We start from the raw sequence: 25,438 nt of genomic DNA, 5'->3' as shown, positions 1-25,438 counted from the left end.
TATATGCAATAAAAACTGTTGCTGACATTTTTTAATTGTATAACATTAATATTGTGAACCGTAAGGCCCCTCTTTCCAGATAGACCCGATATAGGGTCATCTGATCCTCTCAAATTTTCACTCAAACCAATCCCTGCTTACAATCCAATTAATGTCAACCCAAAAATGTAAAAAAAAAATCCACCATGCCATCCACTCATTATTCATATGTGGGAATCCTAAACATATCTTAATTAGTTTTTTTTATTTATTTTAAACATTTAGTGGTATATTAAAATTATTTTCAAATACTCTGATGCAGAGAAGTCAGCTGAATTATACAAAAATTAAGATAAAATAATATAAAAAAAAAATGCAGAAAAAAGTGGAAACAGCCTTTTTTATTTGTGTTATAACTCTTCTTAACCGGTTTAAAAAACACATTTTAAGCATTTAAAATGGCAATTAGAATACGTTCGGAAATATTATTACTAAACTATCATTTTTATTACAATTGTTTACAATGGAATTTAGATTAACAGTAATTTCAAACCTTATTTATCTTAAGCAATTCAGTAAATATTTAAAAAGAAATATTCAATTCTTGGCTTCAGGGTGTTATAATTAAATAACCTATTTTTTTTTCAAGTAATTTGATATCCAGAGATTTTCCCACAGGAATTTAGATGGATTTGCAGATGTTTGCGAGACATTTTTGCTTTAAAGCTGTAGGAAAGAAGAAAGAAAAAAAGCAAAACTTCAGAGCAGGTAGCAAAGTCATGAGTTATTTAGCTTTTTAGTTGCCTTTTTAAAAGTTACTGTTTTAATTTATTAAAATAATTTATAAAGCAATATTCTTCTTGCTGCACATATAGATTGACAACCTAAAGCCAACGTCTTATTATTTTTTTTATATTTTTTTTATTATGTTTTTTTTAATTTATTTTTTACCAAGAAAATTTATTTCTGTGTTTTAAATATTTTAAACAACAAATAGTATTCTAGTGTTAGTTCTTGATAAAATTATATGTTTAAAATAATATTTAGATACCACAGTCTACATGACATGAAGACTGCTCACTAAATTAAAAATTTGGCTTTGGAAGCAGTTTAAATACTGATCAATAAATACATATTCTGGACTGATTCATTCATAGAATAAAAAAAAATAATTAAAATAGAAAATAATTAAACTTAACTAAATAAAAAAAAAAATAATAATAACAACAGGTCTTTTTTTTTACAAAAAGAAATTCTAAAATTCAATCTAAAGCTTAGACTAACAACACCAATTTATTGCACTGTATCTATGAAGTAGCAACATTGTCACCCTAGGCTTCTCTTCTGATTTGGACCACAAACCCTGCCATTTCTCTTCATCCCTATTGTGTAGGGAACAGTAAGAAGTTGTAGCTGACAAAAAAGATCTTATATAGTTTTCGGGGGAAGGTAGTGCCTACATCAGTAGGAACTGCACACCAAGCAACAAGGGATATAGATATCATCGTATCATTGTATTTAACATTAACATGTATAGATTGTAGTTAATATGTATATTGGAGCAGCCAAATTTGTACAAAATGTCTGTGCTTCACTCTTTTATTCGAAATGCAAGTATATCAGGGCCTCTTTAAAAAGTGCCAATAGAAAAGGAGAACGGCTCTACTTTCTTTTTTTCTTTCCTGATCACCACCACAAATATTTAAGGTTGTCAGTTTTTAACAGTGGCAATCAGAAGCTGAATAAATAATAGGTCATCATATTTGAAAGCAACATATGCAGTCCAGTCTATTGAAATTAACCAAAAGGAAAATTATACCCAACTATACTGTCCAAATAAATATCAATGGGTGCTGATTACCCCTTTATCAATGTGGCGGTAGTAGTAAATCCAATAGTAAAAAAATAATAGTATAAATAATACAAGTATAAAAAAACTGGTGATCCTGTAAACTGATTACCCATTTTATGAATGAATTACAATAGTGCCTTTATCTCTGCTAAAAGCTTTAACAATGGGCCTATATAAGTCAGCTGATTCAAATAAAACATGCAAAGCCACTAGGAGCTCCATGTAGTTAAAAATCTCTGTTAATTGTAATAAAATCTGTGAGAGCTAGCTTGTAATAGGTGATTCATACTTTTGCCTAAAAAAAGGTAAAATATGCCTATGGAACAATTCGTCTCCCAACAGCATTATAATCATGACTCTCTTTATGGTTTTCTTTTTTGCACATAAATGACTCTGTAATATGATACCAGATACTTTCTAGTTATCGTGGGAACTCACCATTCTAAAAAAAACCTCTTTAACCAAACCCAAACCGATCAGTAAAGTTGGGTGATCCAGCAAGCCTGGAATGCATCTGGTCCAGGATTGAAAACATTTGTTAACAAAAAGCAAATTATTTTTAGAAATCCATTCCAGGTTTGCTGGAGCACCCAGCTTCACTGATGAAAGCGAATCCTCTTCAGGCTGGGAGAATGTTAATAAATCAGGTCCATGATGAGAAAGAGGTGTTTCATGGAGGAGACTTGGGCAAGACCAGCAACCCCCGTTCGAGATTTTAGTTCAGAAATGGATCTACTTTGTCAGTCCAGAAAAGGAAATTACAAATTTTGAGTTAATTTCTGGCAGATTCAACAGGTATTGTGTAGCTGCAGAATTTTAAGACAAATAAGATTGGGCAATGTAAAAATAATAATAAAATCTTATAAAATATAAGATATACAATTTTCGTCAGTAGCTAGTTTTCAAAGGATGACAATTTGTAGTATACTTTGAGATGTGTGGTCATTAGGCAACCAGGGAGGGAAGGAGGGAGATATAAGTATACCTACACCTGTTATTACTGAATTACAGGTTAGCATGTTACATTATAGCATTGCTCAGTCCTACTGTAACCTGTTCTGCTTTTAAACTGTACATGAGAACTTACAAGACATGATGAAACCAGTCAGCCATGGAAAGAAAATTAGGAGGGTTCATTATTGGAGTTACTGTAGCATGTTAGTGAGAAGACTAAAGCCTATTACATCCAAATGATTTCCAAAGGTTATGGTTTGTGAACACTGTAACATTGTCACTGCAGGAAACAGATACGTAAGAACTCAGCGTAAATGAGCAAAGAAACTTGTTGGGATCGGAGTAAGATGTGATAATTAAAACGTGGGTTCCATGTTTTCTTATATTAACAGGGAAAAAAACTTTTTATCAAACTGTGTTTTAATTGGATCTTTCCTGATCATGTATATTTTTATTTTAGTTGAATGTCTGGTCCTTTTATATAGACTAAACCAGAAATTTCCTTAAGTTTGAGTTAATAAAGCTGCCTAATTGCAACACAGAGGGAGTTAAATTTGTTAAGATTTTAATTTTACTTGTGACTATATTTGTATAATTTTTCTTTACTTCTTTTTTTTTTTTTACACCTGTATAATAAAAAAAGCTGCAGATCTGCAGTCAACATCTGGGCATTAAAAGACCTTCAAAAGATCTAGACCTCCAATAGCCCTCTAACAGGGCCTGTGTTTGGGGGCTTTTGTTCTTCTCAAGTGGGGTTTGCATTTTCTAACATGTCACATTTTCCTGTAGAAGGAACCATCAAGTGCAGTCTTTCTCCATCTTATAATACCCCTAAAATGTTTTTTTTTTCTTGGTTTTGGGGAACCCCTGCTAAAACCAACGTATCTGGGGAAAATGGATTCAGTGGAAAATATGCTTCTTATAGCAGTGTCTACTGTGAAGAATACCGACCTTACAGGTGGTGGTGGACAGAATGCCACATTTACAGGTAGACAAAAAGGATCATCTATGTTTTTAGCTTTCACGAGTGGAGCTGGGTCTAGATATTTGCCAGCACCATTGGAGAGGAGCTCAATCAGCCACAGCTCAAGGAATCTCTCGGACACTTCTAGAGGAACTCTAGGGTTCTACAGAACCCTGAAAGATAGAAGCTGCTCTAGTGGTTCTGCTCTAGTAGTTCTGACACATTGCACTTCTTCTTAACATATTGTATAAATGTAAAAAAAAATAGAATTTGATTGCAGAACTTTTTGGTGTGCTGTGAATATAATTTCATTATTTAATAGACAAGGTTTGGCTTGAATTTGGGTTTAAACTGCCAGGTTACATAGCAGAGGCATCTAGGTCAGTGGTTCCCAACTTTTTGGAGCTCGTGGACAACTAAATGCACAGACTCCGGACTGCGCATGCACAGGGAGCCGTGCATCATTTAAAGGGAAAGAAACTTTGCCCCAGAGTGGCATAATGATGCCAGAACTTTCCCACAGTCCCATTGCAGGTCTGAGCCCATCCAGAGACACAACCAGCCCATTGCCCTGAGCCTGTAATGTCTCCGGGAAACATGGTCCACGGCTCTGGCCAGTGTGCCCCCGCCCAATCGTGGTCCTTCTCCTAACCCTGCTGGTGGGTGCACTGGCCAGTGACAAACACAATTTTAGCGTGTCCTTTTATGTCATGGGCAAATACTATATCCCTATCACCCCCAATATATGGATCACCCTGTAGGCAAACTTCAAATGAAATAAAATATTTGCGCAAAAATCTTTAACACATATTTAACATTGTTTGTGTTGCATTGGTCTGTTTGACAACCTGATGAAAAAATGTATCCAATGTATTGTAATCATGAAAACATTCATGTATTTTTAGCCTTAGCTAAGGTTTATTAAAGATTGCTAAAACCAGTGATGGAAAAACTATTCTTTTTCTGTCCCTTAGATTGCACACACATTAAAAGCAGAGTTGTAGTTTGTGTTCCAATAATAGAAATATGATTGTCTATAGTGATGAATACTCACTGCGCCTATGTGAATTCCTTTCAACTTTGTCACAGATGTATGTAGCATTTTTCAGGTACCAGGAATAGTACTGTACGCATTGCCTAGAGATTCAGCAAACAGCAATAATTTTTAACTATGAATACATGACACATTTTATCCAAAAAGAAAATTCTAACATATAAACTCTACGTATTTTGGTGAGTTTCCTCCCACATCACAAAAAAACATGCAGTTAGGCTATTTGGGCATTAAACTGTGAGCCCCTTTATGGGACAATTAGGGATATGACAATGCACTTTGGAAAGCACCGCGAAATATGTCTATGCTACATAAATAAAATGAGAATGGAGATGGGATGGGCAGGCAAATTTTGTTGTCACAGAAATCCCAATTTGGGAAATTTGATGGTTCTTCAAATAGTTTCTGCACTGTTTTAACTTAAAAACAGAATTCATCACTTTTCTACATAGTCACCTTCCATTGCAATAAATTTTTCTAGCGTTGTCTGGGGTTCTTTCTTCATTCCTCGTAATTGTGGTTGTAGCTGGATGCCTGGAAGGCTCTACATTCGTCATACTAGCACGACCATTCTCAAACATTTCAATCCATTCATAAATTACTCTACAAAAGATAACTTGTTCCTGTGCTCCTGGAACACCTACTGCCCACTAAAAGAGTATGACAGAACGCTGTACCCCTTTGATGCAATTTATACGATTTGCACCACAAATCGTATAAACATGACAAACATGACAAAAGCCGGCTTGCCAGACAGACTAGTCACATGATATTCTCAGATACCACCAATCGCTACTCCTCCTGCCCTCACTGTTTCTAAAAAATTACAAAAGTGAAGAAACTTTTTGAAGACCTCTTGTTAAATTTGACCATTTAGCCAATTTACATTTCCAACTTTGCATTGTAAATAGGGCAACTTTTAGGAACATGAAAACAAAAATTTAAAAAACAAAGTATTTTTCTATGAAAACACCTGGGAAACTCAAGTGACCTAAACAGAGCCCAGACCTCAGCCTCATTGCAAACCTTGAGGTTGAAATGGAATGGTGATTGCTGTTTTCTCAGTACCTGGCCTCACAAAAATTATTTTAGCAGAATGGGCAAAATTGTGGAAAACCTTCTTTCATATAGGTGTAAACTTTGGGGGTTCACAAAGTTTTATGATATATTAAAAAGGTCCAGGCACAAACCAATGTTTGGATTCAATAGATGTGGCCTCTTATTTGGTGTTTTCCTAAAGTGTAGAGGGCACATATTAACCTATACAAATAAGGATTTGGGGCCAAAGTCTTTATTGGTTGTATGTTGAATATGAAAGAATTATGTGTGGACATGCAAGTGAATGAGAAATTGTGGTCTCTGTAGGAAAGTCAGCTGTAATCATTGACCAAGCTTTAAATTTTCTAATGTCTAAAAGCTATGCAAGCTGGCAAATCTAACATTGCTTATACCCTAATCTTATTGAAATATTTCTTAGGGCTTTATTTATAAACAGGAATTTATTCCACTATTCCCTGGTGAGAACCAACTACGGCCATTGAAACATATAGACCTTGAAGATTACCATTAGGGAATGTTTGAGGGAAGGTTCCTGTTTATAGAGTCCTTTGAGGAACAAGACACTTAAATGCCGGGAAAAGCATTGTATATGAGGCTTGATCTGGCCAAGGCAAGTAAGCTCTTTTCAAAAGCAATAGAGCTTTAGGTGACTGTTTGGCAGCAAAAAGTGGCAATTTATTAAAAATTGCTAATTTCCTGTCTTGTAAATTTTCTCCAAAATGTAAAATGTTGGCATTTTCAGGATTCACTATTTTTGTATTGTATTATTTGTATAAGCATTACAATTTACATATTAAATTTCCCTAGTTAGAAAGTATCTTGGGTGTTCCCAAAAATGTTGTTTGTTCAGACAGCAAAAGACTTAAACCCTATGTTGTCCATTTCACCTTAAAAAGAACTTGTCTGGATAGCTTGTCCAGATAGCTTCCATTACGATTTTGGAAGTGCAAAGACCAGGGCTGTAAATATTATATCTTTATCTTTACTGACTAGCTATTAGAAATTGGGACAACAGGTATATGAATATACAGTTTTATGGTAGTGTCCAAACCGGCAAAACTGTTTAAATCTGTACAGACTTTGGTTTGATAACACAAAGTATTAGTTAGTTCACATATGTACCTCTTCTTCTTGTGTCTTGAATATTGTTGGCTAACACAAAGGCATTGCTGGAAAAATCGACAAAGCTCCATGACGCACGAGTTTACTTTTGGAAAGATGGGTGCAGAGGAAGGGGTGGTCACAGCTAGCTTTGTCTGCCGACATCCTGGAAGAAACATACTTACAAGCTCCAGTACAGAGTTGGTAGAACATTGGTCCAATTTAAAAAACATTGTAACAGAATACTTACATAGGTTTTTTCTCCAAAATTTCCCAATGTTATATTAATGTATCAGTGCTTGACTATGGGGTCAATAATATATATATGTCCACACATACATACAGACACATCATAGTTTCCTCCTAGACCGTACACTGTTGGGGATGATCATGTCCATTGTCTATAAACTATAATAATCCTTTGATATGCAAAAACTTACATAACCAACTTATATAACCCAATAACCACTGAAATAAAACAATAATGAGAGATCATTATATGCTCATTGAGAGAGAAGCTACTCTAAAGAGTTTTAACAATATCAAAACCAGATGCAAGGATATGTATTAGAAATTATGGAATTATTGGCACGTGATTGGAAGTCAACAGAGTTTTACTGACCATCACTGATCAATCACTGACCATTTTTTTTATTTTGGTCTAATTCCATACCTAAAATCCTAAGAACAAACTTAAATTTTTATGACTAAAATGTGGGCACCTAGATGTTTCTTCTACAAACATTCAAACCTTTTCAGCAGTAGAAAACCTCAGGTGACCTTTCTTAGAATTGTTGAGTTAGGCCACCTCCTTCAGTCTTTCATACCTTGCCTTGACCAATAAAAAAAGTGTAGGAAGGCTGGAGCCATTCAATGCTCCTTCTGGAGGATGTTGGAGAGTGTGTTCAGTGAGCTCTAGGAGTCTGCATTTTAGCTTTATGTCCAGTTTAGCATTTTGAAAACATTTATAAGATTGCCTGGCTTTGTTATGGAGTCTTTAACATGAATATTGTATGTATATAAGGTCTCCTTACATTTCTCTGAAATCCTATAGTATATTTGCTTTGGAAACTAGGAAAATAGTAAAGCACCAGGAACAAGCAAATTACATTTTTATCATTTGAGATCAGCAATAGTAATTTTCTTAGGAACAACTTTAGTTTGTCTTTTTAAACCTAAACATTGAATTACAATGCCATGCAGCATACACCAACATCAAGACAATAAAATATGAAAATAATGTAAGATTATGAAAATATCAGTCATATACAAACATGAGCAACATTATTGTTATTGCAACCTGACATTATTGTTATTGTTTCACTCCTACAGATAGAAAAAAAGTTCACTTAAAAAGGTGCACAAATTGCTCAAGGATCCTCTAGTAACCTCTAAAGCAGTGTTTCTCTATCCTTATAACATTGGGGAACACCTTGAAATAATTTTCAGGTCTTCTATAATTACTAAGTCCCCTGTTTACACTATATGAATGTGGTGGCCAATAAGAAGCCTCTTTTATTGCTGGTCAGTAGGAAGAATGCCACCCTTACAGGTAGCCAAAAAAAATCATTGGTGTCAGTTGAATTGACCTGAAATATCCAAATTGCTCAATTCTCATGGAACCCGTAGCAGCCCTTTTGGAGACACCCTATGGTTTCACAGAACCCTGGTTAAGAAACACTGCATCAGTTCTACATCAACCTACATCAACCCCGAAACTTAAACTAAACTCAGGCTTAATAAAAATTGCCAGCTGAATTATCTGGCCAGTTTTGTTTCCTCAAGTAATTTGTTGTAGATTGCTGTAATTGTACAGCCTGTGACTGGACAGTAAAAGAAAACCAGTGTAGTGATGAGCTCATCCACGTTTGAACTTCCTGTCAGCACATGAACTGATTGGGTAAATGAATATGTTTGCTGGATCACCCAGGTTCACTGATGTAAGTTTCTCTTTTCTAGTCCTAGATAGCTTTAAAAAAAACCAGACCCATAGGGTCCTTGTACTGTATTTTTCCTACACACACAAGTTCTGATGTACAAGGATTGCAATACAAAGGTGCATTTAATAATTTAAAACAAAAATGCAAAGCTGCATCAAATTGTGTCTTCTATGTTTGCCTGGAATTCAAAAGGATGATACCAGGTCCAGTTTAGGAACTTAAGTTACTTGCATCAAAAAAGTACATTTTCGAGGCCAATTTAAATCAGATTAGATTATTTGATTGTAAAAAAGAACATTAGATATATGTAGTCACTGAAAGTTTATTTTTCTCCAAATCAGGGTATATCTGAATGTCAATTTGTACATTTTTTGTTTGTTGATTCTACTATGCTTTGATCTCTATTTCTTTGATTTTGTTAATTTTCCCTGTTAAATTCTCTTTTCGTCATTCCTCCTTTTTCCTTTTTTGGATTTTGTCCTCCAACTTTGCCTATCAAAACCATTCCTACCAGAGTAATTTAGATTCATTCTTGGGACTTTTTCACTTTTCTAGACCATGGACTAGACCAAGTACAGATGTTTTCAAATGACCAAGCCAGCAATTATAGGAGTTTGTAATGCCTAAAGTTTAAAAAAAAAAAAAAAACATGGAGTCCCCCCTAATAATGGAACTAGACCCTTTATTAAACTTCATGTAGAGAAAAAAAGACAGGAGTGGGAAGTGTGACTTTTTTTCAATAGTTTTATGGAATTTGGTTTGCTATAGGAGAAATGGGATAAAAAGTGTCTAGCTTGCTTGCTTTTTAGAATAAACAGATCCCTGTCTGCCCCCAATGGAGGGTCTCATTCTTGAAATGTAACCCCTGTGTTGTGGGGGTCCTCAGGTAGAGAGTTTATTTGGAATCTGGTAGCCCTCTTTAATCTACCCCCATATATCTGCCCCTTCACCATAAGGAGTGTGTTCATGGATACAAGAGACCCTTACCCACCAGTGCAAAGTGGTCTACAATGAATCATTCCAGCACTGGCAGCTTCACAACCTGCACTACTGCTCATTTCAATACATTGAAAACCGCTCCATCCATCTGAATGAAGCTTGTGTGATTCATTTAGCCAAGCACAGCTGAGGAAAAAAGAGGAATCAGGGAAAGTGAATCTGACAGGGGAAACAAACCAAATATAAAAGGATCAAAACATAAACAAAAACTGATAAAAATACTCACAGTATTAGTTTGCCAAATTTACCTGAGCATAATGTGGAAATCAGAAGAGATTTTTTTGTTTTTTTTGTTTTGCTCTACAAAATAATACATTTTTAAGGATTTAATGCTGAAGACAGTTTAAGGTTTGTTCAAGTGACTTCTTTAGGTCCTATAGGTGTTCAAGTAGGATAGACAAGCTCGGAAATTTCTTTATCTAGAATAAATCTAGATAAATTTGGTGTAGAGCAAAACCAAAATCCTAACACTTCCTTTGTCACATTTTGCTATTATTAAAGACATTACCAACACTTGGTGCCAAAAGTTAGTGGACAATCCTCCAAACTGAGTTCCGGAGTTTCCATTGAAGGGTACTGCTAAAGTGAACCTTCTAACTACTGAATCTATGTAATCCAGCTTTTTCATCATTGCACCAAAGGTTTCTACAATTCTCTTTTGTGCTCCCATCTTGGATTTGGGATACACACATCTGGACCCCGGATAACAAGCTGCTGCAAAATCACGTGATCTGTAAATGGCATGTAACCTGTCTTGAAGACTTCTGAGATGTGACTTATGGCTAATGCAAATGAGCCTGCATCATCCTTGACATACAAGGAATGCAGAAAAAGAAAAAGTTTGCATAAGCAAAAATACTGTATTTGACTCCAAAAGGTAACAGAGGTTATATGAGAACATGGCTAAGGAGGGGGGGATGGAATGATATGTGAGAGAGTACAAAAATTGATAAAATGTTAGGCAAGGCCCTTTTTTTGTCCAACCAAACACAAAGTCCCACGGACACAATTCAAAATTATGTGGAAAGTCTTCCCAGAAAAGTGGACGTGTTTAAAGGAAGCTAAATTCATATTAATAGAATGACAAGTTCGATATTTAACAAGCTCAAATAGGTGTCAGTCAGGGTATGTACATGAAACCACTCATGTCACAGTTGCACATTACATATGCATGCTGTACTTCCTGAGTAATGCAGCACAATTCAAAATGTTTGAAAGGTATCTAGTCTTTTAGTAAGTAATTTTGTGGCTTTATCTCAGCAGTTTTATAGGAGAAATGGCTGAACTTTTTGGGTACAGACGTCCACTAGAAGGTAGATATAGTGGTATATAATAAAATATACCACTAAAAAAACAAGAAAACACAAAACAGCAAGCATGAAATCAAAAGAAGGAATACACAGAATAATAACCTAAAATAAAATGTGTACACATAGAAATTAAATTAACAAATAGCGATATGCTTATACCAGCTCCATCCCATGCCCTCCCACATCACTGCACACATACCTGTACAGGTAACTCTCTTTTATAGTTAATTTCTTACAATAACATGGCTTTAAAGTTGAACAAGAAAACAGCTAAATAGAGTATAGGAGAGCTGTTTTCATTGCCAAATGATTCGTATTTTTGCCTACCCACTGGTAAGACTGAAACAGATCTGCTACAGAGCACATCCCGTCTGGTAGAGCAGAGAACGTTTTGTTTCCTATGAGCAACAACTTCACTAACCTTCCCAGTAACCAATCATTAACCTTAAAAGTTGGGGATAACACATACAAAGAAAAATTATGCTGAATGATTGTTCTTCCATGTTACATTACACTAAATAAGGGTAACCCTAAAGGACAATTCAATAGAACAAAGAGTTCATTGTTTGTAATTCCTGAATGATGAATCATTGGTTTGTCCATATCTATGTGATATTCTCCTAAAACATATTCCAAACATTGTATATTTCATACTCATATTCACATAGTTCAATGCCTTGGCTTGGTGCAGATTGGTTGCCATTACTGAAAAGTTTTATATAACTCTGCTTTTATGTTAAACTTAGACAAAATTATATTGGAAGCACTTTACTCAGATAATATAATATGTAAGCAGATTGTGCATGTTGCATATTTTATACCCAAATATGCTTTACAGTTATTAAGAGAATATTTAATTAAGAGAAAATACTCACTTGACTGTGTATATGCATGCACAGACATTTTCTGTCCTTCCGTGGATGGTTTTGGTTGAGGTAGAAGAGGATCTATAGAAAAATATTTACAGCTTTATAATTCTGAGCTGGTATGGTATATCAGAAAACCTCTTTATTTGTCATGCAATAAATATATTTAGTATTTGGCTTACTACATTGTTAGACTGGCTATTAGCTTCAATGGTCAGTATGGGGACGAGGGGTTATCACTGAGCAAGATTTATATGTCTCAGTGACATAAGTGATGTCTCCATTCTCCTCCTGAATAACGACTCTCTTCCCCTAATGCTGTTTAAAGACATTCTGCCAAACCACACCAATACTGCAAATGACTTGTCCTCCTATGACCGTACGTGCAACATTGTGCAGGAAGTGGACTGGAACTGGAACTTAGTTCTGGACTGGGGCACAGTTGGGTTGCCAGCTGCAAACTCTCCCATGTCCCACCAAGGAATCACACCTGACCCAACTCAAGAACTATCTCATGATCCACACTCTTGGAACAGACAGTGGGCAACCAAGTCCAAAGGCACTTAGGGCCTCAGTTAGCCCCACTGAGTTAACTCTTCTGTTTACAAAGCACATGTACCTGCTTGGTGTAATGATGATATTTTTCTTGCTGGTTGTGGCTGTAGCTGTGACTGACATTAACAATATGGATACTTTTACTCCCACAATAGGTGTACCCTATGTCCTATTATGACATAAAAGATCGATCTAAACACTTTTTTGGTACACAGATAAAATCACAAAATCGTAACAGTATAACAGTATAAAACCCCCTCAAAAAACATACGTGGCCAATGTTTTACATCGTTGTTCAATAATTCAACATGTGTTTCTCAACTCATTTCGCTCAAATTACTTAATCAGGAGAAACGCCTTTCAAAGTGTCTATAATAATACAGGCCTTAATATTAACAAATATTAGCACACTCCCATGTACACATTTGTAAACATTAATTATTTAAAATATGTTCTTTGTAATTGCATACCATTCAGTGTACATTTTTGGTCACAGCCACAAATGGGGGACATAAGAGGTTTGGGGCTTCAAACAGGTAATCAGCAAAAAAGGCTATATGGGTACCTTTATTAAATTATCAAAATATGCATATATAACTGCCACCAATGCAAGGAATTTTATTCCAATGTTTTTGTGTTTTTACTGTTTAAATAAAGTACAAATTTATGATTTTATCTGTGTATGAACTCCGTGTGATTGCCATGTCAGAGGTCTGAAATGTTCCCCATTCTCCAGTCCAATACCCAAGATTTGAAGGAATATACACTCGATATTCTCCCAATGTTTGTGTGACTTTCCTTTGGGCATTCCCTCCACAGTTAGGTTAATTGATTTGAAACCAGATATTGTCCTTGGACTGTGTTAATGACATATGACTATGGTAGGGACATTAGATTGTGAGCCCCTTCGAGTGATAAGACTATGGGCCTTATAAACATGTCAGCTTTATACAATAATTTAGGTTGAGCACTGGCTATATATTTGTTTCTGTTTCTGCAACTTTTATGTTGGAATTCAGTTTAATGTAGTAATTGTTTGCAAAGCTGAAGCATATTTTTTTTGTAAAATATTGGATAGATCAGAGAAAAGTTGAAATCCCTTTTTGCCATTCGCTCCCCATTGGATGGATTTTCCTTCACTTTCGCTCTTTAAAACACAAAATAAAATAGAAGGAAATCTCTCCAAAGTGCAGTAAAGAACTTTAATGTAGTTAAACACTGCTTACCCATGAAGGTTATAGGCACTGCAGGAACATTTAGCTTTTTCCCATTTGTTAACTGGTACCACAAAAGCCTTTTTGTTGTTACTTCATTTTCTTTTTCGACCAGCTCGCTGTCCACCCTTAGGGGAGTTACAATGATGGACATTTCGTCTTTGGAAGAAGTTGTTTTCAATAAAGTAAGCGCTGTACTCATATCTTCAGGAGATTTATTCAGAGATGAAATCATTGGTGATGGACTTTTTCCCTTTGCAGAAACATCATCTGTAGTTCTTTCAGTCACATAGTTGGTAACATTTTGTTGGGATTTTCCAGTCCAAAAGGGCATTACAGTATATGGTCTTTGTAACATCTCAAGTGCAGCTATTGTTGTCCATTCTGGTATCTTAAGTGAAGATACCTCTTGAGTTTTATGGGTCAAGAATGAGATACTGTGTTCTCTTAAAACATTTTGGTCTAGTAAAGATATTTTGTCAGAAGGTGGGCGTCCTTTTTGTGCAATTGTTTCCAACAATGAAGGTAGTATAGTAGGAGCAATTTTGTGTTCTTTGGAAGCAAACCCATGAACTACTGGGGGAAACTTTGTAGAAATGACATTTTCACCTTCCAGCTTATATTTTTGAGAGGCAGAAATAAATGAATCTTGTCTTTTCTTTGAGATAGCAGGATCTGCTGGGGTTGTTATGGGAATTTTTTTCTGACTAGGTTCAAAGTTTCCTTTGAGTTGTTTTGTGATAACTTGGTCACCTGTGCCTTCTAAAGGATCACTTGTCGTAGCTAAATAAAAATGTACAACTTTTAAAAAAAGGAATGCATAAACTGAAAAGCTGTAACAAATGACAGCTGATTCATTCATTCCTGACACACCTAGGGGAAGCCTGCAATGGAGTATCCTGGCAAAGCTAAGCTGTACAGTGATATTATTGGAATTATTGTAGAAGGGACATCACCTGTCCTTTTCTGCAATAACGATCAGCCTGATACATTTTTAAAAGCACAACCATGAATTTTAGGGAAGTGAACCTGATGCTGCTGTTTCAGATTCACTTATTTATATCTCCCCACCCTATCCATCTATCTATCTATCTATCTATCTATCTATCTATTAATTATCTATTTATCTATCTATGTATCTATCTATCTATCCTGGTTCTCTTACGAATGTACCATTTTAAAAAGGCTTAAAATCCCTGTACAACCCTCCAATTCTAAACAATGTTTTCCAGTCTTTCCACCGTCTTTATACTCCTCGTTTCACTTTCACCCATTCTCTTTTTCTCATCTGTACCATATCATTTTTATCTCCCTATTTTTGGTGCACATCTTGACTTTCAATATTTCTTGCTCATGCATTTTCTACATACAATGCACAAATTAAAATGTTAATCAATGTTATTGGATTCTGGCTTTGGTTTTCTTTCCCCACTGTTTACTATAAAAGATTATTTAAACAAGAGAGATGTGGTAGATTTATACTTACTTTTCAATGTCAAGAGCTCGGTGGGAACTTTCATAATAAGTTCAGCATTTTCTGCAGATGTGATAAAGTTTGGTAGAACTGTCTCTATATCTGTGTAAGAAAAAATGAATTAATAAAAAGCCTTGTATAAAAAAATACAAAAAGAAAAAAAAACAATTGTAGCAATATAAAATTGAGTGGCTTTGTGATCTGTTTTACTTTCCAAAAAATTTGTTTTGCCATTGAGTTCTATGATTTACACAGCTTCACCACATAGCAGCATGGTGGCTCAGTGGTTAGCAGTCTTGCCTTTGCAGCGCTGGGTCCCAGGTTTGAATATCAGCCAGGACACTATCTGCTTGGAGTTTGTAGGTTCTCCCCATGTCTGTGTGGGTTTCCTCCTATTTCCCAAAAACATGCAGTAAGGGTAATTGGCTGACCCTCAGAATTGACCTTGGACTACATTAATGACATATGACTATGGCTGAACACTAGATTGTGATCTCCTTTGAGGGACAGTTGGTGACACAACTATGGACTTTGTACAGTGCTGTGTAATATGATGGTGCTATATAAATACTGTCTAATAATATTAGCACTGTCAGGGAAAGGAATCTGATGATTCTCTGCTGCTGTTTCACTTTTAGTTACTTACACCTACCCACCTCTACCTTGCAACTGTGCATTGGAAGGAGAAACAGCAGACTGCAGAGCCATTCTTTTTGTCAATATATTCTCTCATTGTATCTGCTGCTTTTAAAGCAAAACTGAATTAAAAAAACAGAAACAAAAATATTCAGGAGGCAGAGGTTTATGGCAAAGGAGACATGCAAAGACTCTTTTGCCCCAAAACCTTTCCTCTTCTCCTGGTGGCTGGTGTCTAGTTGCATACACTGCATAGCAAATGTTCCATGTAGTGTAGAGCCCGACTCTGTTTCTGGCACCACTGAAAATAGACCTAGATGCCAGAATCTTTGCAATTCTGGGTCATAGAGTAGCACCATAAATGGCCACCAAACGGTCAAAGAGTATTTTGGTGAGTAAGAGTAGACAGCAAAGATTATGGGTTCGGAGAATGCAGCAATGAGAGGATCCTTGACCTTTCATCATTGCAGGGTGCCTAAAAAGTGTGGCAGGTATGATCTGCATATTTTCCATTTATGGCCAAAGCTCACCAGCCTCCAAAGACTTTAGTTCAGCTTTAATTATGTATTATTGCATAGTATTGTGTTCTGCTTGAAGTTCAGTTTAAAGTTAATCATTACAATAATAGGCCTCTTTTAAATTTAAATTAAAGAGGATTGACTTTAATGGGTGAACATGAGTGATCCAGCAAACCTGGAACTGATTTCCTAATAATCATTCACTGGCAAATGTTTTTAATTTTGGACCAGATCCATTCTGGATTTGCTCGATCCTGCTTCCATGATAATCTATATTTTACAGTCTTAAAGAGCTTTAATAAATCAAACCCAATGTGCCCATACACCCAAGTTTCCCCTTAAAACTCTGAAGACGACCCTGGCTTGTGGGTTTCCGATAAACACAATGAAAATAAATTGGCTTCTTTTTCACTACAGCAATTAAAAAACTGTTTTCCTCCTGTTCTCAGATGCCTATTGATTGGCAAATATAAGTGGTTGGAGAAATACAAAGAATACTAACTTATTAAGACGAATGAGCAATTAGGTGCAAGGAACAAGCACGATCGGCTACAGTTACCATGCTTTTATTTAATTACAGCGATTTATGGGATTGAGATTCATGTTTTTTCTCCCTTCCAGAAAATAATGTCGCCTGTACATAAACATATTAATTATTTATCCAAAAATAAATTAATCAAACAGAGATTACTTACCTGGAAGGGCAGAGTTATTTTGGGGGAAGGTAATATTTACCACAGGCATCTTTTCTGTCAAATCCCACAAATCAGATAAATTTCTACCTAATAAAAAAATATAGATTTTCGTAAGTAACATGAAAATAACCTTGTCCCCGGCTCTTGTATTTCTTAATTGTATTTCAGTTACCTGTTCTGCCTGTCATAACACAGAAGTAGATGCAATCTGATTCATTGCTCTGGCTTACTGAAAGAAAAAGACATTGCTTATTAATTAGGAGAAACAACCTCATATGTAACGCTAAGCCAGTTCGAATTAGAATTCAATATCTTTTTAATTTCTTAAATTTTGTATTTGGAAAAACTCTATTAAAAATTAGGGGGGGGGGGTTCACTTCTGCAACAAGAGATTAAAGTAAAAGTGGAGCCTAAAATGGTTTGTGTAAGGGTTGTATTCTCTATATTTTTTGGCATCAGTATCCCTGCTACTGCTGGTGGAAAATAAACAAAGATAATGGAAAAAAAAGCTCTCTAACACCAACTCCTGAACCTGGCCACAAATAAAAGAGCTTTTCCTACACTACAACTTAGCCATGGAAATAGAGAACTCCTCCTGCACTACAATACTTGAACTGGCAACCAGCGAGGGAGAATTTCTCCTCCTTTTTGGACAAATATCCCAATTTACAAGGAATTGAAAATCTTTCTCCATATCTAAAAACATGTCCCTATAGAAGCCTTAGGAATATTGCTGGGACACTGTGGTTTACATATTTCACTAACCTCTGAAGAAGGCAAATGGCAAAAGGCATTAGGATTTCCTTTCCAGGATGAGGAAAGCATAAATTATACATGGGTGCTTTTTTGATTATGACTAACTGAACCTTGTATAGAATTCATGAAATATTAAATAAAATTAATAATAAATTAAATAAAAATCTTCACTTTCAACAAAAAAAAATTTTTTTCTTGAACCGGTTTTTATATAGGCATTGAAAACACTTTCTTATCTCTAACAGTTTAGGGGTTGGCCAAAATATTAACTTGATCTTCATAATAGGGGAAGCATCCATGCCTGAATTTAAACTGAGTCTGAATTGGTTGGATACATTTGTTTAAGGCTTAGATTATCCATAAGGTTTTATTGGCATCCGTATCCCTGTTTTAGGGATTTAAAGAAGAACCTCGGACATTTAACAAGCCACCTACCTCCTCTTACTTCCAATAACCGCCCCCTCCTCCCTGCAGAAAATAAAATTCCATACATACCATTTTCCAGAAGTCTTCTAGCTAGTCCAGTGAATTCACAGAAAGTTCCCCTTCTTTTCAACCAGGGGTATACAGGGAGGTGCATCATATGCCACTTCATCAGGGCCCTGGACCCTCCTCAACCAATAGGGTCCCAAATCAGTTTGGTGGTGGAGCTCCGAATAAAGGGGCACACAATTGGCTACATTCACCTCTGGGAGAATGAGGTACGGTTATTCTTTCAGGACTGAACCACACTCACAAAATGACTTGTAGGTACCTCTTATTTCTGAAATGCTGCAAGCACTGCCTGTTGATTATTCACCTTCTAAAATGACTTGACTAAACTCAAGGGGATGGGCAGAATGACATTTCTGTGTTCTGTCCAAAGATTGATGGAACAGGACCAAGATGGAAGCCTATGACATTATTGGAGTTTGTAAAGGGTAGGTAGAACTTTGTGGAAGAGCATTACATGCTCTTCCACATTACATGTTAAAAATGAATAAAAGTTTCACTTTATTGATCCTGGTGTTCGTTATATCTGATACACAAAGTGTTGGGAGATCCAAAAATGTAAAATTGCCACTGAAGAGTATGTCCAAAGTGTCCAAATCTTCCATTGCATAAGTCTATTTCTCCTGGTTACAACCCCTGATTTTTGGAAGTATAAGGCAGTTGTATCCAATGGGACATGCAACAAAAAAAGCTGTACAAACAGGGATCTATTTCCAAATGGTTTTACGCAAGATTTGCTTTTTATCCCAAATTTAACATAAATAAACCTAAAATCATGAGCATCACTACAATGTGAGGTTTTACTTTGAAGTACAATGTCTTATTCTTTCCAACTTAGAACTATGAGACTGTTCAGGTAGGTATAAGGAAGGTGGCCCTTACACTCAGTGGTTAGTTTTGCTGGCTATGCTCACATGTCTCCTAAACATTTCATTGTAAGCATTTGCAGAAGTTTTCTTAAAACCAATGCAATACTTGTAAATCACTTGAATTGAACCCTTTTTTTTTTTACAAAACTGACTATGACTAAAAAGATTTTATGACTTACAAAAAAATAATAATTTGTGACATTGTATGTAAGGAGTTTTGATCAAAACATATTTTACTTTACTACTAGAAGCCACATATTGGCCAGTCCAATTCCCACAGCCCTTTATCTGATGCCCACATATTGTGTCACCACACTGGAGACTATCAGGAACCAAAACTAAACAAAAATATAAATATAATTAAAAACCTACCAGACACAATAGATGTGGATTTAAAGAGTTCCTTAAGAGAACTGGTTGAATTTCCAATTATGTCCAAGAGCAAAAGAGTGTAATCTGGAAAGCAAATATGATTGTTACAATGTAAAACTGATTTTCTGTATCAATGTGTTTGTATAAAAATATCCGACATCACTGTTCTCTGTCACATGATACTTTGGTCAAGAGTCTAGATTTTGGACAAATTTTACAGTAACCTTTTATAGAGCCCATGCCACTTTCTGGGCACATAGTTGTCATTGGTTAATAAATATGTCCACCTGAGGGGTCTGAGTTTTGCTTGGAGATTGACTTGAGCGTATACCTGCCATGATATAAATATGGGGGCTGTTAGTGCCCCTTCTTCCTTCTGTATCCTTCTGAAAATGCTTTCTTCCTGGATGTGTCTGACTTCAATACTTTAAATTCACAGGCAATTAGGTGGTATGTTTTTTTTTCTATGTTTTTTTCCCTAGCTCTTTGTGGCTTTTTGTTATTTGCTTACACTACATGGTACAGTTGTTGTCACTGCACACTCTTGTCCACAGTATTGAAATAGAATTTTTTTTCACCTTTTGGGTAACTTTAATGTGATAGTTTCATGCAACACTTAAAACAAGTTTTTTCCTATTTAAGGCAGTATATATAGGGTTTAGTTCATTTTAGAACTGCATCCTTCCTCATTCAAGTAAATTAGACAGGAAAGTTAGCATATTAGTGCACATGTAATGATTTCTGATCAGTTTTAGAAACAATTATTTCTTGGTCCAGTTATTATTATTATTGTTATTGTTGGTCCAGTTGCTTTAGAACTTTCTGAACCAGGGACTTGAAAACTGAAGCCAGAATACTACAGAAGCCAATAAAAACCATATAAGCCAATAATAAAGAAAAAGAAAGTCCAAGGAAAGGATGGCATCTCACCAAGGATGAGTGTTGGCATGTAAAAATTTATAATACAGACACCTAGTCTGGGTTCTTCTTATGGGTGGTTGTCTGGGCATGGGTCATAAACACAACGTGAGGTGTGCCAAATTGAGCACAGTTTATTTTCTTGTACTTACACGAAAAGGCATATAGAAGGCCAAGATTTTGAGACACCCAATGCTGTTTGATTAAACAACTGGCCTGTTTTCGCTCAGTCTTGTCCGTTTGTTTCTGGAAGTTGACCTAGATTGACCTGTTGCCATTTTGCTTGCTTCTTTCCACTGATCATTGCCTGTTCCTAACCAAAAACCAAGCCTTGCCAGATTGCTGCTAACCTGCACTTGATTTGATCCCACTTCAGCCTTTTTCAGCACAGCACACATGTTGGTTCCTGTATCTGCTTCTCTAACATTTTGTCCAGATCATCTTGTAGATCACAAGATCTCTGACTTATTTTCCAAAGTTTCTAGGTCTGGGTAAAGCCAACATCTACGCCTAAGTCTCTACCAGAACGACATAAATGGTTGCAAAACATTTTTCACCTTGAATAAAACAACTCACCTGTTAAATCATTGGTCCTGTTGTTCAAGCAATAGCAATATCTCATTGGAAACTTGTGGAAATCTACATATTTTAAGTTAGAAACTGCAAAGTGAATCATGATAAAATAATGTTAGACATAGTAAAATAACATCACATCTATTAAAGACTGTAATTGATAAAACCAATAAACACATACTATTATAAATTAGGATTGAAACCTTGTGGAACGCAAAGGAACTGTATGAAGTCACACTCAGAAAAGAGAAGAAATGTTTGGCACCTAAAAAACAAATAAAGTTTAATCACAGGAGCAAAGGAAAATATTCTCCAATATGCAGCACAGATCAAGGAAAATACCGAGAAAACAGTTTATTTTAATTAGGTATTTTAATAGCTAATTTGTTTTTTTTTTTTTTTTTAATATCTGCAATAAATACCAGTATTACATATGAACTACCGATAGATTTGAAAACATTTAAAACAGGGGTGTCAAACTCAAATACACAGTGGGCCAAAATTAAAAACTTAGACAAAGTTGCGGGCCAAACTTGAAACTGAAATAGCACTGCTACTACAATTCCCTGCATCAAGAAAACAGTCCAATGCGGAGCTTAATGTTATGAGTGGCTGAAACTCCCTCTTTACTGAAAAAGCAGTGCAACTACAATTCCCTGCGTATATAAAACAGTCCAATGCGGGGCCACGCATAGGAAGAGAGACCGCTGGTCTATAGACGTGATGCCGCTACTACAATTCCCGGCACTACATGCATCTATGAAACAGTCCAATGCAGAGCCACGCATAGGCAGGCTGGTCTATAGACTATTAATGTTTAGGATTCCTTTGGGGGCCAAAAAAAAAAAACGCTGTTTGACACCCCTGATTTAAAATGTACAAAGAGCATAGGAAGCTGAAACACGTATTAGCTTTTTAGAATACTCATTACAAGAGCACCTAAGCTAGGAGACAGAAGGCCGGCAATCATCTTCTATTTTTTTTGTGCAGTTAGTTAACTGTTTAAGAAGCTGCGACCAAGTTGTTCTGCTTAAATGCAGTCAAAAACCATGGTCAAATGCTATCTGGCAGGGGTGCCTAAATTACCATACATGTGTATATATATAATGTATATGTATTTCAGCTGCTTACTTTACTGCCTTCCTGGTTCAAATTTGGGTAACCATCTCACAGAGCTTCTGAGCAGAACTGCTGCTAAGATGACCTGTTCTACATTTAGGGCTCCAACTGACTGGGAACACCTGCTCTTCATATTAACTAGGCTTGGAAAATTGTGTTCTCAGGACAATGCAGTGGTGGATCTGGTGTTACCAGCTGATAATTAGAGGCCTCAAGTGGGTACTAATATGGCAGTTTTCATTAAAATATTCAAATAAACCCTTGAAATCAGCATGAAGAACCCAGGTAAAAGTTTTTGCAATAGAAAAATGAATTTACTGACTAATGGCCCAGTTCTTCCCTACTTCTCCTTTCTTGTACGGCAGACTCCAAAAGCCTCTTTGGCATTGTACATTTTACTTTTAGGTGTCAGATGCTTGTGTCCTTAAAGTGTGCCATGGTTCTGTTCCCCAATCCCTACATCATTATTGAGGATTGAACCATCGTGCACTGGTGGGTGCCATATATCCAAAAGTCTAGAATGCCAAAGAGGATTACAGAGACTGCAGCCTCAAAATAAAGGAAAGGCAGAAGACATGAACCATTTGTGAGATCAATTTAAAGTGCTTATCTAGTCCTAGCAGTATATTCTGTATCATGTGTAGGAGTCCCTAACATTGATGGAACATTCAAATGATTTCTAGTACCAAACTCAGGATTCTGGCCCTCCTGCCCTTGAAACAGGAACTTGCAATGTGGAACTGATGTGCCTAAAATACAACTTTGGTTCTGGCGGTCCCTGTTTGCATTTCAACCCCACAGTGCTTGAGAACTTTTGGAGCCCCTCTGGATGAAGAGGAAAGACACATACAGGCACCTCCTGGTTTAAGATTTAATTGTTAAAGCAGATTATTGATTTTATGACCTGAGGCATTGAAGGCTGGATGCCCAAACCTTATGTACATTTTGGACAACATGAAATTACCTTTATGCCAAAACTGTTTCTACATGCCAGGAAGCACACTCACCCTTAAGAGCTTTGCTGAGCATTCCATTTACCAGATCAGTGAAGTTGAACTGAGAGAGGTCAACGGAGGCAGCTGGGATCTCTGCAACATAGAAAAAAATACTCAATCAGCCCTCATCTATTCACTCAATGCACTTTGTCCCAAACAACATGTTAATTATAGGGAACTGAATGAACTGCATAGCTGCAATATATCCTCTAACTATGTGATCTTTATCTATAAATGTATTTGTAAAGACTAAAACACTTCTATTTTAATGATAAATGTTCCTGCAATGTACAAATAGATGCACCTTCCCTAGCCAGGTTGGACAGGTCAAACACGAAGGGCGTTTACGCCTCTCTCATTCGTATAACGCTTTGCTTCTTGAAATCACTGAAGTTTAGTGCTGTTGGTAAATGAACCATTATAATGGTTTAACATAACAATTGTTTTTCTTAAGAAATTATTAATTTAAAAAAATTTGTTTTAGTTTCCCAACATTTCAGCAAAAATCTGGAGATTTAGGTTTTGGGGAAGTTTATTGCATTATTTAGTTGCATTCAATTGCAATTGACTTTAAAATGTTGCTGGGGGTTAGAGAAGAACTATTCCATTTGATATATCAAGAAATAACCTAATTTACCCCCAATGTTTTCAGGCTTTTATTTTCCATTCTTTCTCCTCTCAACAGGGGGTTGACTATATTACCAATAATATTTGAATATAATATATTCATTCTTCAGGGATGGCTTTCTTTAGGATTTCGGAATGTGTCTGTAGGGAATCCATGGCCATTCAGCCAAAAGAGCATTTGTGATATCAGGAAGTAATGTTAGATGAGAAGACCTGGCTCATTCCATTTCATTCCCAAGGCATTCAGTAGGGTTGAGGTCAGGGTTCTGCACAGGTGACTTGAGTTCTTCTACACCAAACGTATTATGTCTTTACAGAGCTGACTTTCTGTACAGAGGATCAGTCATGCTGGAACAGAATAGGGCTTTCCTCAAACTGTTACCAGAAGGCTGTAACTACACAACTATCTAAAATGTGTTTGTATGCTGTAGCAATAACATAACTATTCAGTGAAAAAAAAACTATATTCAATTTGGAGGGGTGTGAAATTTTAGCTTTATAAGTAGATGTGGTGGTCAGGTATCCACAAACTTTTAGCCATGTACAGTATAGATAACAATGTATAATAGATCATATAGACTAATGGGGTCACCTGTGGTTCCCAAAATAGCAACCCTCTTTTCTCTGTGTTTATTTCCTGTTAGGCATGGATCTGTAAGAAAAATGCAAAAGGTTATGTTATTTTTTGACGAATTAATATTTATAGCCGTTTTTTCATTAAACACTTTAGTCATTCAGCTTTTTGTGCCCTGTAAAACCCCTGTGTTAGAATTCTTTCCTATACATTTCATTGTTTTGCTTGTCTTAATCTGTTGTGAATAACCATATATAAGGTTACTATCCCTATTGATAATAGAAAAAATGTATGTTCAATAAAAATTCCTCCTCCTACTCTTCCTTTCCTTCCCACCATTATGATTACAATCTGCTATGGACATACCCCTTATTGACAAATCCATGTATAATTATATATATAATTATTATTATTATTATTTGCATGGTGTATCTCCTTTAATAACCCCCCTAAGAAGCCTACAAACCCTACATTGGAAAATGAGACTCTTAACTGCTTTACAAACAGGAATAATAGTATTATATTCAATGTTCTAATGTTGAAATGTCGAAATGTCACACTGGATGTCCTACCACTGTATTGATGAATAGCAAGTAAAAGTATTACTTTGTACTACACTGTGTCCCTCAAATCCCATCTTTTTTCTTTTGAACTCACTTAGGAGTTTTCTTCTTTTCCAATAAAAATAAAATAAAGCTTCCTCCTTGACTCCCCCATTCTAGGTGCCATCTCTAGGCACTGGCTTAGCTAAAACCAATTTTTACCATTACTTGCGACAACTGAAACACTTTTTTTTAAGGCAATTTTCAAATAAACTGTACTTATCCTACTAAATACTACTAATAATAGAAAATTCAAGCAGCATGCCCATTGACAAGTAAAGTATCTTAAACTTACCAATGTTGAGGAACAACAGAAAACACATGATGCCAGTGACCAGGGTCATGGGGGCATTCTCAGGGAAACATGACAT

The 25,438-nt window shown here is 35.9% G+C and overlaps 1 protein-coding gene across 1 annotated transcript; it reads right to left on the bottom strand.

Annotated features, from left to right (window-relative positions):
- Positions 1-661: 661 nt before the first annotated feature.
- Positions 662-25,438, bottom strand: HHLA1 (HHLA1 neighbor of OC90). The gene is made up of 13 exons (XM_072413228.1): positions 25,363-25,438; positions 24,484-24,543; positions 23,277-23,357; positions 21,332-21,415; positions 21,154-21,237; positions 19,660-19,743; positions 17,343-17,399; positions 17,171-17,257; positions 15,334-15,423; positions 13,860-14,630; positions 6,985-7,129; positions 4,804-4,886; positions 662-705 (listed from the first exon to the last, which is right to left on the bottom strand). Exons 1-13 carry the CDS (start codon positions 25,436-25,438, stop codon positions 662-664), a joined length of 1,746 nt encoding a protein of 581 aa, XP_072269329.1.

This window comes from Pyxicephalus adspersus, chromosome 5 (genome assembly GCF_032062135.1).
Source record: "Pyxicephalus adspersus chromosome 5, UCB_Pads_2.0, whole genome shotgun sequence".
Lineage (NCBI taxonomy): Eukaryota > Metazoa > Chordata > Amphibia > Anura > Pyxicephalidae > Pyxicephalus > Pyxicephalus adspersus.
Note: the sequence above shows the minus strand (reverse complement) of the source record. Positions and strands in the feature narration are given on the sequence as shown.